Source organism: Stegastes partitus, unplaced genomic scaffold (genome assembly GCF_000690725.1).
Source record: "Stegastes partitus isolate 25-593 unplaced genomic scaffold, Stegastes_partitus-1.0.2 Scaffold150, whole genome shotgun sequence".
Lineage (NCBI taxonomy): Eukaryota > Metazoa > Chordata > Actinopteri > Pomacentridae > Stegastes > Stegastes partitus.
Genome location: NW_007577881.1, coordinates 269,477 through 288,978, shown reverse-complemented (window position 1 = coordinate 288,978; position 19,502 = coordinate 269,477). Strand labels below are relative to the sequence as shown.

Below are 19,502 nucleotides of genomic sequence, written 5' to 3'. Positions count from 1 at the left end.
CCTATTTGATGACGTTAACTCGCGCCATTGGTCAGCACGCGCACGTTCTCGAAACTCTTCCTGTAACGTTTTATAGTAGATGACAGAGCGGTGTTTTGCGGAGATAACTGCGGTGTTTACACATAAAATCTTCGCTTTAAGTCGCAGGTCAGTTCTGTCTGTCATATTTGCTGCGTATACGTTGGCATGACACCTGTTACTCACGTGTTCTCAGTGTAAAAAGCAACGTAACAAGGTGCACGCTGACCGCTAACGCTCAGAAGCATGACTTCAGGGGCATGTAGCTAGCTAGCTAGCTCCATAGTAGTGGGCAGACATAAACAAACGGAAACCAGTGACGACGTTTGTGCTCTTTACGCAGATGTGGAGCAGAATATTGGGCCCCAGTGTGATTGGTAGGACAAGTATTTCTTGGAGGAATCTCTTTACCATGCGACTAAAGACCAGCGACTTCCAGTCCCTGTTCTCCGATGGACTGAATGGATTAGCAGGTGAGCTTCAGCTGTGGACGCAGTGACGCAACAAAACCAAAAGCTATAACTGAGTTTCGGAAATTCTGTCAGTCTGCTGCAGTACAGAGAGTAGTAGGAGCCAGTGCCAACATGAGAGTGAAGAAATTACACACTCATATACTTTGGTTTGTTGTTCTACAGTTCATGTTACTACTTATCTGATGTGCGATACGGAAACAGTGAACATGTTGGTTACTAGGGTAACCACCGTTCAAAATATCCCAGGAGACATGTTTTTATTTTTGTTTTTTTTCCCCCCATTTTGTTTTGTTTCGTTTTTTGTGAAAGTAACATTGAAAATTCGGTCCACGTGTCATAATAAATTTAATCAAGCTACAGCAGCTTTTAGTAAAAAATAGTTTTTCCTCTTACTTGTTATATATTGGTAATTACTTGAATAATCAGAGAGGTAACATTTTACAATACATCAGTACACACAATAAAAATAAATAAACAGATGGATAAAGTAATATCTGGCTGCGATGGAGTTCAGATTCATCTGTAATTAGTGATTTATATGTAGCTTAATAACTGTGGCTCTGTGTGTGACTTCTCACCTGAACTGTAGGAAACTCCACAGTGGGACTTGCTGTTAGTTCCAGACCAACCATGGCTCCATGTCAAAGATAATTAACATTTTTAAGTTATTTTTGAATTCAACCTAACCAGCTATTGACAACTCGCTTTGATGAGTTCAATGTTAAAATTTACAAAGAATCCTTAAAGTTTACAGAAGAAACCGGGACTGCACAATAAATCGCTTCAAAATCATGATGTGTGCACAAGCAGTCGTCAGATCACAGGAAAGTGCATTGTGATGTAAGGCTAATTAACTTCTTTTGCTGTTAGGTAGAGAATACTCACACAGTTGTCAGTGATGCATGAGAACTGTTCCAAACATTTTGCACTCAAAAAGTCACTTTTAAATCTATTTGAACAATATGTGTATTTTATTTTCTAATGCAGATGCACTACAAAACAGTATCACTGCAATCAATTGAGAATGATTAATTCATTCTAACTAGAGTTATTCAAGTCATTTAGTGAAAATTCCAGATTTTTTTAAATAACAGGATTGGGGAGATTTTATTTATCACATGCTCATAATTTGCATAATATTAGTTAGTCCTAATTATTATTGTAATGACCCTTTTCCCTCCTGCTGTACTGCCTCTCACAAGTACCATAACAACAAAGTGTGTTTTTGGTCTTCCCAGAGGTATTTGAGAAGAACCAGCATGAGCTGAGGATAGCTGGAGGCGCTGTACGGGACTTGCTGTCTGGGAAGCGGCCTGAAGATGTGGACTTTGCTACTACAGCCACTCCAGAGGAGATGAAGGACATGTTCCAGTCTGCTGGGATCAGAATGATCAACAACAAAGGAGAGAAGCACGGGACCATTACTGCAAGAGTAAGAAGCTGTGTGGAGAGGATGTAGCTGCTCTCATTTCTAATCAGTATTTAAAACTCTCCTTTAAACAGTACTGAACTTGCTGCCTGATGCTTTACTTTGGCAGAATATTACTTAAACTCACTCTCCAGATGTAGTAATGCCTATTAAAGTGACTGAGGGTGGCGGGGAATGATATGAGAAATGATAATATCTTTCAAAGAGCTGAGCTTTTTTGTTGACACTTGAAGGTATGAATACTATTTATAACGGTGTGCTGTTGCACCAGGCAGCTGTATCACCAGTCTGATCAATCAAGTGGATTCTAAATCTGTGTTTTAATGATTCAGCCATCCTGATGGATTATGGGGGTACATACCACCAATAAACAGCCCAGCAACAGGGAACTCTGCTACTAATTGATTAGTTTATTCCTGGAGTATGTAAATAAGTTCCATCTATTGAGCAGATGTAGCAGGCTAAAACATATGGCTTCATTAGCTGGGATACATATAAGATGTCACAGTGTCGTAATGTAGTAGGGTAGCTTTGCCATGTCCCGGTGGCTCCGTGAAACTGTCTAGAGTCTGAAGGATGAGGGCATATGCACTAACATCACTGGTACTCAATCACTTCTTCTGTTTATGTATCTCTTGTAGATACACAACGAGAACTTTGAGGTGACCACGCTGAGAGTGGATGTTCAGACAGATGGACGTCATGCAGAGGTGGAATTCACCACCGACTGGCAGAAAGACGCTGAGCGGCGAGACCTCACCATCAACTCCATGTTTTTAGGTCACTGTTTTTTCCACGAGATCTGAACATAAACAGTGTTGAGGATGGGTGATGAGTTGATGTTCCCTTTTCATGATACGACAAAATTCTTTACCTTGGTGTGTGAACATTCTTTCCCCCCGCAGGTCTTGATGGCACATTATACGACTATTTCAAGGGATACGAGGACCTGCAGAACAGTAAAGTGCGGTTTGTCGGCAGCGCGGAACAAAGGATTCAAGAAGACTACCTGAGAATACTGAGATATTTCAGGTGGGCTCCCTCATTTTGTGTTCTTCCTACCAATATTCAACTTAAACTTATAAAGAGGGGAGGGAATTTACAGTACATGTCCGTCAACTCTGTCATTTCATCCCAGGTTTTACGGCAGGGTGGCTTTGACACCTGATGACCACGACCCGGAGACACTGACCGCCATCAGGAAAAACGGCCGTGGACTGGCAGCGATATCAGGAGAACGAATTTGGGGGGAACTGAAGAAGATGGTGGTTGGTAGCCACGCTGGTGATCTGTTGGAGCTGATGTATAGTCTGGAACTGGCCCAGTACATAGGTGAGCGCAGGGAACAGTGAGAGGATTTGAGACACAGGGAAAAAAAAGAATATCACATCATCACACAGACTCTCTGAATCTTAAGATAATTCTGATAATCGTGCTGACTGACAAATTGTGTTTTCGTCTGCATGGCGATGTGAACGCGCATGATGTACAACCTGCAAATATCTCATTAAAATTCATGTTCAGTTCAGTGATCAACTTTATGAATCCCTCACTGGGGAAATTTATATGTTACAGCAGTTAGATGCAAATGAGGCACAGAAGAACAATAAGGCTAAAAATAAAGATATAATAAAGACTATGTACACCTTTCACATATACAGATGAAGCATGATGGTGAGGTATTCATGGGCACTTTCTTCAGTAATAGCATGTTCAAATTCATTTCTTGTTTACTGTGCATAGACATTTGGGGGTCTATGCTACCTGTACCTTAATTATGGCCTTTTATATAATCCATATCTGATATGACTTTTAGAACCAGTGATTGCAGTTAAAAGTTTTGGACACAAGCTAAACTTGATTTAATCTGACCGTTACTAGTGTTTCTGAACTAGTAGCAACGGCTTCTAAAAACGATAGAACATGTATTCTGTTAAAAGGAATGACGTCCGCTTAAATGTCAACGTTAGATTATCGATTTCATTATTTTTTTTCTTATTATCAATGCACTGATCAGGTTTAGTGTTGTTATTGTACTGATGGAACTGTGACCCTGCAGGTATGACATTTTTTGCCTGTTTCTTTGCACATTTTTCTTTTTGTCTGCCTCAGATCTCTCTTTGAAATGTTTTGAATGTGCCCTAATATGACAAGATTGTCTGCTAAGTGTAGGCATTAGCAAAAACATCAGCAGTGCCAATAATTTTCAAGAGTCTTACAAATTAGAGCTGCTTCTAAATGGGGAAGGTTTCACATTCCATTACTGAGATGAAGTGGACTAAATACCTTTCAACCCCTGCAGCGAGGTGAGCTCTGGTATTAGCCATCACTGTTCACATGACTAAATGAGTCTTGATTATTAAACTCTCCAGATTATTCAGTAACCTCAGGAGTGTTTTTAACACACTTGGGGGGGAAAGAAGTACTGTAACTGTAGAAAATGGTGGTCTATGTTTTTGTATTGTTGAGCTCTTTTAACTGCTTCTCATGTCACTTCTGTTCATCTCTCCCGTCCCTGCTCCTCCTCAGGTTTACCTACAGATGGCGACGTTGACGAGATGAAGCGAGTGTGGCAGAACGCCAAAGACCACTCTCCCAAACCGATGACCATCCTGGCTGCTCTCTTCCACTGCCCAGAGGAGGTGGAAAAGATGGACATCAGACTGAAGGTGTCCCGGGAGGAGAAGAATCTGGCTCAGTTCCTGGTCAAAAACAGACGGGAGCTCTGCAAGAGTGAAGAAGAGCGGGACAGCCTGAAACCTTTCACTGACTTTATTATTGACGTAAGTTTCTGCCTCTTGTTGTTGGTCTGTGGAGACAGTCTGATGACATTGTTCATGTGGCAGTGGAGATTCTACCTCATCAGAACAAAGCAGTCGGTGATTTTAGTTACTCACATAAACATCTGAGTACATGTCTAAAGTGTTGTGGGCTGGATTGATTATTTTTCAGCGTAACTACTTTATAAACTAGTGTGATCAGCTTATATCGAAGGTGAACAAATCAACAGTGAGGCTCGGTGAACTTCAGTCAAAGTGTAAATCAGAGATTAAATGATGGTTGATTAACCTATCAGTCAATCAGCAGAAGGGTAATCAGCAGCCATTTTGATAATTGATTATTCTGTTGGGCCTTTTGAAGCAAAAGAAAAAAACTTTAATGTTTGCTTGTTTAGCTTGTCTATAATAATGGTAAACTCAATACAGTATGTTTTAGGGTTTGCACTGTTCAATCAATTTGCAGACATCACCTTAGGCTCTTGGAGAATGAGATTGGCAGCATTTCCCTGAAGAACAACTAATTAATTTAATTTATCAAGTTCTCTTGCGCTTGTTGGACAGCAGTCCTCCTGCATCCATCAGCCACAAGTGAAAGCAGCATGTTCACACACATACTAATGAGGCTTGGAGAAAGGCATCGTTGAAAATGTTTGTACGAAATGAACAAATGTAATAAGTCAGTGCTTCTTTAATTGTGTCCTTTTTACAAAATGCCTTTTTGGTACATTGCTTTTAAAAACATTAATTTATTTTAATTGTTTTGGACACGAACAGAATTTAATCTGACAGTTACAGTTTTTTTGAACTAGTGACAAAATTTAATGAAGTAGGAGAATGTGTACTTTATTTTTTTTTTTTTTAAGAAATGACGTCCGTTACAGCTTCAATGTCAACATTAGTACTTTTTTTTCCCCCCAGTTGAGTTTTTTCCTTATCTATGCACTGATTAAGCTTGCAACTAGTAAAATCTTCACATAAATATCTTAACATAAATACATGAAGGTATTTTCATGGGATAAATAGAACAGACATTAGATTCAGCTTTGATAAAATGTAGTCCAACATACAAACATTACTTGTTAGAAAGAGAGAAAACACCTAAATCAAAAGGCAAATTCACACAAAAATGCTTTAAACCCCCTGAAAATGTAGTTTATCATCTGGCTCAAAGACAGATTTCTGTGTTTATAGATTTACTATTCCATGTTGGAAACTAGTCAGTATTTAGGAACACCTGCTTCCTTGGCCACTGTTGATTAAGTCTGATCAGACCACACCTATGATGTTGTGTTTACTGTAAATGTTAAACTCTAGTCATACTTGTTTCATACGATTAAAAAAATATGTTATAGTAAATATTGTGTGTATCTTAAGCGACAACATGCTCTGAGTTGGTCCTATTCACACACATGCTGTATCTTCTTCAGAGTCGGGAGCTGGATTCCCAGAGCAAAGTGTGCGAGCTGCTCAAGTACCAAGGAGAGCACAAGCTGCTCTCAGAACTCTGCCAGTGGTCCATCCCTCGCTTCCCCGTCAGCGGTAACGATCTTAGGAAGATGGGCGTCACGTCCGGCAAGGAGATAGGCGCCACTTTACAGAAGCTCCGCGACATCTGGAAGAAAAGTCATTATCAGATGGACAAAGATGAACTCCTGACTTATTTAAAGCCTTAAATGAGCAGAAAATGTATTTATTCTGCTTTAGACTAAAATACAACCTGGACATTTGATGTTGCTGTTGCACTGTCATCATTTGAGCAGCCTGATGCTTATTGTGAGACGTGAATAACTGCTGATGAATGCCATTTCAGCCTAAATTACCCCGGGGCTGCTTTTGTTCATTTGCATTGCTGTGGAAATGTGAAGAGATTACACAGTGTGTCTCACAGCTGCCATCATACCACAAAATGTGTACTGGAAGCAGCTTTCCCCACACAGCTCTGTGATTTATGGAAATGTTAAAATGGTTCAGAGAATGTCAGTCTTAAGTTTTCTGACATGTTCACTCTTTAGATTGATGTGATGACGGAAGAAGATGAAACATGGAGGCAGAACTTATGCATTTATAGTTTATTTAAATACCAGGGCAGCCGCACTAGATGAGTTGTTTTCATTGTTAAAACAATCAGTTAAAGCAGAGATAGATTTTGTTTGGGGTTTGTCTTTTGCATAACTGCATTTGTGTTATATGGTTTGACTTTGTTTTCTAAAAAGACTCTATATAAAAAAGAGTATTCATTGAAAGGACTCTTCTTTTGTGCACGCTTTGTAGAACACAAAGAACAGCCTATCTGTGTGTAAATTCCCTACGTTTCTATGGCTTTGGCACTGTGAGAAATAAATATTTTCCAGGCTGGAGTGAGGTTGCTCCTCCCTCCTGCAGAGATGAAGAGATATATAAAGCCCTCTGCTCTCCTTCACCAACACCTCAGTTTGTGTGTAGAGAAGCTCAACACTTGTTGCTCACTGGAAAAATCATTCTGTCAACTCACCTTTTTTTTCTTTTTCTTTTGAAACCATTTAAAATGTTTATTTTGAGCTTACAGTTTTATTTTTTCTAAAATGCCTCCACAGCAATTGGATCCACCTGACGGGGTAATGTAACGGTGTTCAGCTTCTCTGTCCTGACTTTGTGGTGGAAGCATGGCTTGGTTCAGTGGGAATGTGAGTAACATCACACTGGAGAGCGCGCTGTCCGGTGATGAGCCTCGAGACGAGCGCTTGGCTCAGGTGGAAATAGCTCTTCTGTCCATCATCTTCATCACGGCAGGGATCCTAAACTTTGGGCTCTTGTTAGTGCTGTGGAAGCGCAGGAAGCAGCTTTCCAGGATGCGCGTCTTCGTTTTCCACCTGTGCGTCGCCGACCTGGTGGTCACATTCTTCCAAGTTTGCCCCCAACTCATGTGGGACATCACTGACAGGTTCATCGGTCCGGACATATTGTGTCGCGTGATCAAGTACCTGCAGGTGGTCGGGATGTTTGCCTCCACCTACATGATCGTAGTGATGACCGTGGACCGTTATCAAGCCATCTGCAACCCCATGGTAACTTTCCAGAGGCGCAGGGCGCGCTGGAACGGTCCGGTGTGCGCAGCCTGGTGCGTCTCCCTCATCGGCAGCCTCCCGCAGATCTTCATCTTCTCTCGGGTCGAGGTGGCTCCCGGTGTGTACGATTGCTGGGCGGAGTTCATCAAGCCGTGGGGACCGAGAGCCTACGTGACCTGGACGACTTTGGTCATATTCATCCTGCCCATTCTCACCGTGATCGTGTGCCAGGTGCGCATCTGCCGCACCGTGCACATCAACTTCCACATGAAGACGCACCACGCCGGAGAGGCGGCCAGCAAGCCGCTGTCCTCCAGGGCCAGCAGCGTGGCGGGAGTGTCCAAGGCGAGGGTGAAGACGGTGAAGATGACCGTGGTGATCGTGCTCGCCTACATCATCTGCTGGACGCCGTTCTTCACCGTGCAGCTCTGGTCCGTGTGGGACGTCGAGGCGCCCACTCAGAGTAAGAAAATACTGATGTCACTACAAAAAGACATAAAACTACAAGACTGAGATATTTAATTGAGTCTAACTTCTCCCATCATGAACCAAGAAATGAAATGATAAAACGCTCAAAGAATGTTCTTAGATTAACAGTTTAACATGAGACTTCTCTGTAACCATCATGGAAACTGTCTAATTGTGATGATGTGCAATAATGAATTACATTCAAGGACCTTGACTTAAAAAGAAAAAGTAATAAATGATGGCACCGCTTTCACCACGTATGATAATGTAAAGGTAATCTTACATTGTCCATTTGAATGCAATCATTTCAGTAGAAATACAGTAAGTCAGTCCTAATAAATATGAGTTTACTGACAATATATAAATCTGGAACTGGTTCTCCTCTGCTAGAGAAAACTCAAATAAAAAGAACATTTCTCCCATTTGTCCTCATGTGTTTCCAGCTGCGACCTTCACCATCTTGATGCTGCTGGCCAGTCTCAACAGCTGCGCCAACCCCTGCATCTACCTGCTGTTCTGCGGGAAGCTGCCCAAGAAACTGGTGACCCTGATGTGCACGGGTCAGCCCGATCTGAAGGAGTCCATACAGGAGGAGGCCACCATGGTCAGCTCTCTGTACATCAGCCTCAAGAACCTGTCAGACTGCAGATAAAAGTCTCTGACATTCTGTTTCTCAGTTCAGGCTTTTGATCTGTTGAGCATGGTGTAACAAAAAATGACAAAGACTCACTGAAATCCTCTATTAAGTGCAAAGACAAACATCCTACCACAAGGTGTTCACACTGTACATATGGACAATGTAAGAAAATGCTTTTATGTACATAGAAAATATAAATTGTATTTTGTAACCACTTAAATGGATGCTCTGCTGACATAATAACTCAAAATCACAATAATATAACACATTTTTTAAATAAAAAAAAAAGTTTCTATAGAATTTCTTAGCCGAGGTCTGTTGATAACTTAGTCTACTGCTTTAATCTGAACTTTAATATCACAACAAATGAGAAATTAGAAGAACTGCTGTTAAATTTACAGTTTTAGACATTCGTGGTACCCAGAGGATGCTGGATCCTGGTGGCCTGACTTTACTTCTAGCACCACCATCAGGTTGATATTATTGGTTTTGAGTGAAATGTTTTCACAAGTAGACTACTGGATGGATTAGCGTGACATCTGGCTCAGATATTTATGATTTCCAGTTGTAATAACTAAAGTGAGCCATTTACCATCAAAGTTGTAATTTGTCTCATATTTTGGTTCATGACCGAATACCTGCAAAACCAATGACATTTCCATCATCTGTACTTTGTGTTTCATTCCAAATGGAAAGCATGCTAAAGATGGTTAACCTAGTAAACACCAGCACCTGCTAAACAAGCATGTTAGCTTGGGGACATAAGCATTTACTACTCGGCACCATTGTGCTTGAACACAATCCGAGAGCTGCTGGCGTGGCTGTGGACTTTTAAAGAGTATTGAAGTATTGCTGAATAACAGCTTTTGTGTGTGTCTCCTCCATTGTGTTAAATATCCACAGGATCCATCATTTCAGTAGTTCCCAGTCATTGCCTACATAAAACCTTGATTATACTAAATTGTGAATGTGCACATGGACACCTATGGATGTATAGTTGACACTATTATGCTACTTCTGTAATCCGCGGCAGCCTGCTGGGAAGACTCCATTGCATATGTGCGTATATGACTGCAGAGCATGCACACTTTTGCCTTTTGAGGTTTGCTGTCACAATGACACAAGTTTTCTGAAATATCTGGGAGCAGACAGCCCCTGTGTTAACAGTTTTTTTTTCTCTATAAGGTGCAGCCAGTGTTAGGAAGGTGTAGCCTGTAAGGGGTTTCCTGTTGGAGAACACCCAGTCATCTCTTGTTCCACTGCCTCATCTTAAGCCCATCAAACATTCAGTGCTCCAAAGCGGCGCCACACATTGCGTCCAAAATTGCCCCCGTGGACATGTACCGTTATTGTGTGCTAATGGCCCTGAATAAATGTATTCAGCGTGCTGGAACTTCAAATTTAAACCAAGCTTTTAAGCACAGTTAGTCACTGATGACTAATAGGCTGGATAAAAAAGTAAGGATGTAGCCACTGTGAGGTACCCCATTGGTTTGTAGACCACTGCTGGGAAAACTTAAGTTTTCTTGTTCAACTTTAAAAAAAGATGCAAAAAGCCAGCATTGGATCTGATTAGAGAGCAAGAAGACACTACACACAATGACACATTAGCAACCTGGTCCACACAGATTAGCTCTGCCCTTAACCATACCATGGTTTATCATCTATTTTACGCTAACTGGGGCCAAATTTACAAAATGAACATCATGCTTTATTGAAAGAGATTGGAAACTAGTGACTGAGACCACAAAGTCATTAGGGAAATCTTAGGTAGCAAATAAAGTGAGACAAAGTGTCATTTTCATATTGACTTCTGTACAATCTGACTTCTTTTTTTTTGCAACCAGAGAAGTCGCCCCCTGCTGGCAGTTCGAAAGAATGCATGTTTAAGGCCCATCTGCAGTCGGTTCCAGCTTCAGAGTCAGCGGCTATGTTCAGTTTTTTATACGCAACCTATGTGTTGACCACTGCTGTGCCATTCATCAATATAGAAATAGATAAAACACGGTAGATAGCTTACAGATATAACTGCCAGGTTTACTGCATCACCACTGTTTGAGTCTCTCGGAGCGCAGAGATCTACTGGTTGAAACATTAGCGTTGTAGTTACGGTGGTGCTATTTCTTACAGCGCCACTCAGAATTCCAGAGTGGCAGTTACTAAATAGAAAAATGCAGCTATTCACTATAACGTGAAAATAGCCTTGTGTGGCTTTTACACTGCATCAAATGGACCAAGTTCCTTAGGAAGAAAGGCGTAGACATAATAGACACTCACAGGAATGTGGTGCATGTCATGAAATGTACAGATCATCTAGAGAATGACTATACTAGCTTTTAAAAAGAATAAAAAGTTAAGGTGGTTTAATGTAGTTATCTCAAGGTTATGAGATCATACTTTGTTGTCTCAAAAAACATAAGGCTAATTCTGGAGAACTCTAAAATGTGAGTCACTGTCACAACTTCCAACAATCTCAGCCGGATCACTGAAGTGCAGTCACCTGTGAAGTCCAGCTGTGTCTTCTCCTTAAATTATGAACATGATCTCTAGAATAAAAGAAAGACCAAATACAATTTCTGCCTGTTAGACCGTCTCTGAAGTTCAGTCTGATGCATTGATCAATAATGGGTACTTTGACATTTTCAGCTTTAATTAGTTGCTGCCTTTTTCAAGACGCCAGCTATGCAATGCTGACATGCAGAAGCTGTGGACACATTGAAAATCATTTGATGTAGCTTTCACATATTATAGTAATGGGAATCCAGTAGCTGCTGCTTACAACATCACAGAGGTGGGCAAGGAGAGAGACAGAGAGACGCTTTTTATTTCAGTAATAACAGCAGCGCACTTTACTGCTGATAGAGACAGAGCGAAAGTACACAGTTATATTCCTGAGTGCTACGGTTCTTTTATTAGTTAACTATTTTATTTTCTGCTTCTCGAAGGGGAGCGGTAAGCCAAGACACCAGACGCAGTGATGAATCACCTTCACGCCCCCCCTGGCTCCCTAGTTGGCAGCCGCTGGCATGTCACTCCAGATCTCTGATAAATAAAACAGGAAGTAGCTTTTGTTTTCTTGTGATAACAAAATAATTAACTCTTTATTATAAGGAAATGAGCTTTGTCGATAAATGAACTTTCATAACCATCTGCGTGGAAGATGTTTCTCATATTTTACTGCATGTCATCTTTTCTTCAGAGAGGTTGTGTAATGTCAGATCTTGTGAAATATTGACTAATTATCCTCTAATTCTCCAGTGTACACATGGTGTGTAAATCATGAGTTCAATATAACAGTTTTTTCCCCCCTGTATATATTAATCAGATGTCCTTTGACTTTGATTCTGTACAGATGATGACGGATCTGAACTTGTTACCAGATTATGTAATTACATTAATGTTATGTATCTTCAGATATATTTAATGTCCTACAATGATAATTGATAAATGTTATATGATGACATTTTTAAATACTATTTCCGATCGGTCCTTATGGAGCGATAACCTCTGAGGTGTTATCAAATAAACTGTTGTGACTTTTTATTCGACTGTTTTCTTTTTTCCCAACATGACTGTCTTGTAAAAAAAAAACGTCCTTTTAAATTTGCACACCTTAAAACACTTCAGCAATGCAAATTTTGGTTTGCATGCATCTTTTTCTCCCTAAATGTCACCTGATAGAGTTTTCATCCTCCATTAGGAGATAGCAGCATATGGGAAGCCTTCAGGTGACACAGGAATACGTGTTTCAATTATAGACATTGTTTTATTGTATAACATGTCATTATAACTGAAGGAGAGCCAGGTGGGGAACATTAGCAGAACCCAGCACATGGCGGTTCTTTCAGAAATTAAAGGATAAAGCTGTGGAAGTGGGAGTTAAAAAAAAAAAGACTTGAAAGTAGTAAATTCTACATTTCTGTGAAACTGGTGTGCAAATACATCATTAGAAACATGCAGAAAACACACCTGTAATGCTTCCATTAAGCGACACTGACAAATCCTCCATGAAATTGCCCTTTAATGCATCTTCTGCTTTTACCATCATCAGTGAGTGTGTGTCAGCAGGCTGGGGCTCACCTCTGACCTTCAGCGCTAATGGAATGGCCTGAAGACGCCTCTGCAGCATCCTCAGGTGAGTCGGTGAGGGGGGAGGTGCAGCTAACTGGTTTGTTCATAGTCCGTCCATCCATCCATTATCTATATCTAATCCCCACTCGGGGGGCTGGAGTCTATCCCAGCTGACTCAGGGTGAAGGCAGGGGACACCCTGGACAGGTCACCAGTCTATCACAGGGCTACACTTAGAGACAGACAACCAAGCACACTCACATTCACACCTATGGACAATTTAGAATTACCAATTAACCTCAACATGTTTTTGGACCTTGTGGGAGGAAGCTGGAGAACCCGGAGAGAACCCACGCTGCACGGGGAGAATATATAAACTCCACGCAGGAAGATCGTGGTGTCCTCACTGGGATGCAAACCGGCGACCTTCTTGCTGCGAGGCAACTGTGCCAACCACTGAACCACCTTGTAGCCCTCATATTTATTCTTAAATAAAACTATTCAATCTAGAAGTCCCTGATTTGTCACACTGATAACACGTTACCCTTTGTTGGAAGACATCAGCAACAGTTCCAACCATTCAGTTCATTCTGTCTAAGCACAGAAATCTCTGGCTTTACTTTCAGCGTCACCATCCTTCCTCAATAGAATTCCTTACAACAAGGCAGCCAGCCCTCTGCTTCTTGTTTACACCAAAACACACACATGCCCATTGTACATGAACGTCCATGTGATATGCATTTACAGGCGTGCGAGTATGTACTATTTCTGAAGGTTAGGTTCTTCAAGGTAGCCACTGTTTGCTTTGATGTCAGCTTTGTACACCAGTGGCAATAAGTTAAGCAGCCTCATGAGGTCATCGGCTGGAAAGGTTTGACAGAAGAGTCTTGTTAAGAACTAACTGTTGGAATTTTTTTGTAAAGCATCATTTGTGTTTTTGCCACAGAGAGAAAAACCTAATACAAGTCAGAGCGTCAAACATCCTAACTTGGCTGATTTAACTTAACTCCAGACTATTTCAGGCTAATGGTTTCCATAACTATGCTATACTTGGAAAGTAGTGTTTCTCTGCTTGCCTGGTTTCTCTTGTATTGTTGCCCAGTAGGAATGATATTATTCCTTGGTCAGTAGGTACCCAGTAGAGCCATGCAGTATCTTAATGATACCTCATTTATATAATAATGTGTCCACTGGGAACTAAAATGTACATAGAAGGCAGGTAGAAACCATTAATGTAATAATGTACTGAAATTCTTATAAAATCTGCTATTAAATGAATCAAAAATGTACTAAAACCCAATCATGTCGACGATAATGTAACAACATCACGGTATTCTGTCAACAAGATATTTTAATAATATGAGTGTTTTATGTACTTTGGAATAAAAGATGGCTGTAAGGTTAAGTCCAGACTTTGAGCACCATTCATTTGGCCAGAAACTCAGGCATCAACATCCTTATTCTGAGCAGCACTGGAAAACCCCAGGTAACTGTTCCCCAAGTCTTCCTCTTCTCTGTACCACAGATTTCCAACCAAAAACCTGTCACAACAGGACACCTAACATAAGCATGCATACCCTGTTGTAAAGGTTTGTTCCAATGATATTTTCCAATCATATTTTTGGATGGAACTTTAAAAGCGCTGAACTGAAAATCCCTCCAGCACTGTCTGTACACTGCATTTAATTTGGCAAAGTGACAGATTTCAATGCAGATTTCTGATATGTTATAATATAGGCAGCAGCAAAGTTCACAGAAAGAACATGAGCTTCATGTTCGTCTTGTTGAGGTCAGTGTGAACTTTGCTGCTATTTATATCACATCATCTGATCGGTAATAAGCCCTGTGACTGGTTGAAATCTACAGTCATTGTGTGAAGCCAGACAAAGGAACCAAGACCAGGTTATGAAGGAGAGCTGATTTTCAAATCACTTGAATGACAAAAGGCTGAGACATTATAATGTGGAGTTTCTGTCTAATGAGGTCAAGGGAGGAGGTTTGATTTTGACACTGGTGGGGACACGAAAGTGCTCCAAGGCAGCACTCCTGGAAGTTGGCTTTTTTTTTTGTATTTGCAATCATAATTTCATGATATGTAGAGATGATCAATAGCAAACAGTCATAGTCAAAAAAATAATAATTCAGTAATTGACATGTTTATAATGCATATCTGAATATCTAAAGAGAATACAAGAATTTCATGCGTTCTGCGGTGTTATAGGTGAAAGCAACTAATGAAAGACAAGGAGGCAACTTCATAGAGTTCTCATATTTATTCTGTTTTAGTCAATATCGGTATTGATATACCCTTGAATTAACTTACACTTTGACTCCTGAAGAAGTGTCTTATGTCTGGTTTTCTTTTCTTAGACATCCTTCAAATCCTAATTACCAAACACACACACACACACACACACACACACACACACACACACACACACACACAGACACAAATGCAAATGTAAATGTAAATGACACCACTGATTATAATCAATATTCATAAAAATATTCATGTTGATTTCTGGAAATACATTTTTCGGTTGCGCTCTCTACTTACACTCGCGGTTGCAGATACATGCACCGCCTTCTGTCCTGTCCAACAGGTTAGCAAATGGATGGACAGAAGGTACATTATCACATGTACGTTATCGATAAAACCGGCAGAGCCAATTGAAGAGAGTGATATTTAGGTTAGAAACGGGACTTCTAGCAGAGACTGTTAACTCTTTGTGTGCCATAACCATTGACTAAACACTACGGACAGCGGTTCTATTGATAGTGACTAATCATTGCTGGATATTGGTAGGGACGTGTCCCGAGCATCCCTACCCCATTCTACACCCCTGAATGAGAGCCAAAAAACAAAAACAAAAAACAAAAAACTGCCTACTTCATCTTTAGAAGAAAAGTTTATTGCATTTTCAGGCATTGTTACATGTTGGGTAAGATATTACTGGATGCTACAAGGCCTTCAAACTTTATGAGGACAAATATTACATTAACACAATACGATAAAACTTGCAGGCTGCTGTACGGTGGCCTCAAACTTTGTGTGTGTCGGACTGCAGACATTGCCCCTGTACAACCTCTTTCAGGGCCTTTTTTAAGGGAGAACAAAACACCTGCTCCAGGGAAGGTCCCAGAAATACTGCTGTGTGGGTCTACCGATACTGCTGATTGCTTGGAATTAGACAGCCTGTGGTGTACTGTAGGGGTTGCTCTGTCTACGTGTCTCTGTTTGTCAATCCAGCTGATGTTCCTCAGAAGGAATTATTCAGTACCTCGAAAGTAAAGCTTAAACTTTTCCAGACAGGTTGTTATATCTGTCTGTGTCACCACAAGTCATTCCCCAAAATCTTAGAATTTGAATAAGCAAGTAAAAGACAACAAAAATGTGGAATCAGTTTAGCCATATCCACCACAGTGTCAGTGAAAACAGTGTGTGGTCACATAGAATTTTGTTATTCCTTTTGTCCTTTGTGAATGTTTTTTTTTGTCTCAGGTCTTTCTTGACAAAGATGTAGATCTCACACGTTGCTGCAAATATCGATTGGCTAACAGTGTGATAAGTGAGATGTTTACTGTCACAATGATGGCCATGGTACATCAGCAGGCATCAATCAATTGACCATTTCATGTATACAAAACCATCTGTGTCCAAATTAACGGTCTCTAAGTTACAACATGCTACCATTCAGAACATAGGTTATATAACTGAGACTCTAAAATGATTGATAAAGAATGATTGATGATTAGAATTAATTTCAAATAGATAAAATTGTATTTTTTCCTTATTAAACTACATTCAGTAACCCACGATGACAAAGTGAAAACAGCAAATTGTTGCAAATGAATTCAACCTTCAGGTCTCTCATTTGCACACATTCAGATCCTGCAGTGAGGTGCATCCTGTTGGCTTTAATTGCCCTTGAGATAACTTGATTGGATGTCACTTGTGGCTAATTAAGGATAATTGGACATAGTTTAGAGAGATGCACAGTGGTATTTATAAAGTACCACAATTCAGGGACAAAAACCAAGAAACTGTGTGTAGACCCCTGTGAGAAGGCACAGATCAGGACTAGTGTGTAAAACCATTTTTTAAGCTTTGAGTGTTCTCAGGAGCACAGTAGCTATAAATGTGACAAATTGAAGTCTAAAAACCATCAGCTCTTTCCCTAAAGTAGGCCATCTTGCGGAGAAACTGTGCAAGAAGGACCTCTGTCAAGGAGGTTACCAACAACCCGGTATTCAACCTAAGAGAAATTGAGAAGTCCTTTGCAGAGATGGGAGTACATGGAAAAAGAAGAACATCTCAACAGTGTCAGTCAAACATTTATAAGTGGCTAAATGGAAGCCACTTTTGAATAAAGGCTGCTTGGAGTTCATCAGACAGCATTTACAGAACTCTGGAGGAAAAGATTCACTGATCTGATGAAACAAAACCTTAAATATTTGAGCCAAACTTCAAGCATTATGTGGCCAGGGATAGTGTTCATCACCTGACTAACACCATCTGGGCACATCTGGTGAAGCAGTTCTGTGATTACTCTGCAGTGACAAGTGAAGAAGTACCTCATAGGACATTTAATTAATATGCTTGTGAAGACAGGCTTTTATTTTGAAATGTGATCAAATGAAAAGATCATGCTCACTCTTCCATAATGTATGTCAACAAATCTCAAAAAGGCGATTTATGTTGATTTCATGATACACGTGCAAAACATAAAACGGCTCTTCAACGCCTCCGAATGTCATATTTGCTGATTACAAAACAAGCCACTTTTCCCCACATCATGTATGCTGCATTATATTTTAAAACAAAGGCCACAACTGTCAGCACTCAAAATGTTCACAGATGCATAATTCGCATGCATCTGTTTGTACAAAGTGCACTGAAATGATAAAAGCATCGAGTAAAGCATAACATTTATTCCACGCGAGAGCTGCTAATCAGTCACACAAATTGCTCGACCTGCTTGATATTCTCGTTCAGTTTCTCCTGACTGAGAAGATCCCCCAGTGGCTCTTCACATTAATGGAAAAAACCTCTGACAGAAGCTACGTACAGATGTACATATGACATGAACCAGAGTGTTATTCACATGTTCAAAACACCGCACTTGTCTTCATCTGGTATTCAGAACCTTAATTAAAAAAAAATGCTTCCACATGTGTTTATATATATTTATTTTGTTATTTTGTGTGTCCGTGCAAATGTGTTATGGCTTCATTTTTGAAACTGTTTAAAACACTGAACTGTAAAACATAAGGCATGTGAGCTACACTTTGGTAGAAGTAACAATACTTAGAACACATTTTTCTTCCTTTTGTGCTCTGCATTTTTGTCCCACAGCGAGTCAAGAAAGAGAAACGCGTCATGTTTCTATTACGTATCCCTATAATAGTGCAGATCTCAAACACTGGCAATATTTATACTAAAAAAGGAGAGAAAAAACACACCAAAGCTGCTGTGGTCCAGATGTGTCAGAGGAGTTCTACTGTTGTACAAGCATGAGTTTCTCATGAAACCTTTAAAAGAAAAAAAAAAGTGCAGAAATGAATAAAGAACTGTATAATTCATATGCATGACCCAGCTTAATTAAAATGAAACAGGGCTGTGAGTTCATGATGGCTGCTAGTCCCAGGAATAGGTTCTGAGTCCTTATTATCGCCCACGCCTGAGGGATCTGCCCATTTATCAGGGAGGCTATTAGGGCCCTGGTGATGGTTGTAGTGGCACTGAGATATTTCTATTCAAAGGCTTGAGGATGGCAACATCATGATGTTACAGTTTGGGCATTTATTGGAGGTCACCATGAAAATTACTCATGAAAAGTAATGGAGATTTTTAGGTTTACAACTTTGTGGGATAGAAGAAACTAACTTTTTTTTTTTCTTTTTGGACAAAATAACAACAGAGATAAAAGTTCAGACCTCCCTAAAGTTTTATAATACAACAAGAAAACGTAAAAATCTTGTTAAGATGAGAGAAGTTCCTTATTCTCCCAAGAACCGGAGCAAATGTTCACACTGGCAGCGACACTCTGCTGTACAGTTGAACCTAATTGGTCCATTGTACTTCTACCCACGTTAGAGATTAAATGTTTCAGACTGACTGTTTGCAACTTTTAATGAAAATCCACATACAGTTTGGGGAATTACAAACATTTAACACTAGCAATAGCTTGCATTCATACAGAGCCTTTCAAGGAACCCAAGGACGCTTTGCATGCATGGAAAGCACAAATAGCACAATAACAGAAAATTATATTTGCAATGCCTGCCGGGGAGAGCGCAATAGACCAAGGGCCTTGGTAAACAGGGTAATCAGGAGTTTTTGTCAAAGTGACAATAGAAGCAGGGCGGCAGATCTCTGCTGGAGGAGAGAATGGGGGTTAGCCACGCTGGAGGCTCTGACCCGAAAGGACCACAGATGTGAGGGACAGTGATTGGACACATTTCTGGCGCAGGGATGGAGGTGGGCAGAGAGGGACTAAGGGGAAGGACATGAAGAGATTTATAGGTGAGGAGGTTGATATTGTGTGAGAACTAGACTGGGAGCCAGTGAAGCTGGATGAAG

The 19,502-nt window shown here is 40.4% G+C and overlaps 2 protein-coding genes across 3 annotated transcripts; both read left to right on the top strand.

Moving 5' to 3' along the window:
* The first annotated feature begins 57 nt into the window (after window positions 1-57).
* trnt1 (tRNA nucleotidyl transferase, CCA-adding, 1) lies at window positions 58-6,921 on the top strand. Of its 2 annotated transcripts, XM_008279229.1 has the most exons (8): window positions 58-147; window positions 362-491; window positions 1,730-1,923; window positions 2,562-2,700; window positions 2,826-2,952; window positions 3,059-3,252; window positions 4,450-4,703; window positions 6,128-6,921. In XM_008279229.1, exons 2-8 carry the CDS (start codon window positions 362-364, stop codon window positions 6,371-6,373), a joined length of 1,284 nt encoding a protein of 427 aa, XP_008277451.1. In that variant the 5' UTR covers window positions 58-147; the 3' UTR covers window positions 6,374-6,921. The 2 variants fall into 2 exon arrangements, with proteins under 2 accessions (XP_008277451.1, XP_008277452.1); XM_008279230.1 differs by lacking the exon at window positions 58-147 and having other exon boundaries at window positions 155-491.
* Window positions 6,922-7,342: 421 nt separating this feature from the next.
* avpr2b.1 (arginine vasopressin receptor 2b, tandem duplicate, 1) lies at window positions 7,343-8,960 on the top strand. Its single transcript, XM_008279232.1, has 2 exons — window positions 7,343-8,207; window positions 8,656-8,960. The coding sequence occupies exons 1-2, from the start codon at window positions 7,343-7,345 to the stop codon at window positions 8,862-8,864; spliced, it is 1,074 nt and encodes a 357-aa protein (XP_008277454.1). The 3' UTR covers window positions 8,865-8,960.
* Window positions 8,961-19,502: the final 10,542 nt, after the last annotated feature.

Excerpts from the sequence above, each read along its gene's own strand:
- trnt1 (XM_008279229.1), top strand. The coding sequence starts at position 362 with ATGTGGAGCAGAATATTGGGCCCCAGTGTGATTGGTAGGACAAGTATT. Across the intron at positions 492-1,729 it reads TGGACTGAATGGATTAGCAG|AGGTATTTGAGAAGAACCAG; the intron begins GTGAGCTTCAGC and ends TGGTCTTCCCAG. Across the intron at positions 1,924-2,561 it reads ACGGGACCATTACTGCAAGA|ATACACAACGAGAACTTTGA; the intron begins GTAAGAAGCTGT and ends TATCTCTTGTAG.
- avpr2b.1 (XM_008279232.1), top strand. The coding sequence starts at position 7,343 with ATGGCTTGGTTCAGTGGGAATGTGAGTAACATCACACTGGAGAGCGCG. Across the intron at positions 8,208-8,655 it reads CGTCGAGGCGCCCACTCAGA|CTGCGACCTTCACCATCTTG; the intron begins GTAAGAAAATAC and ends ATGTGTTTCCAG.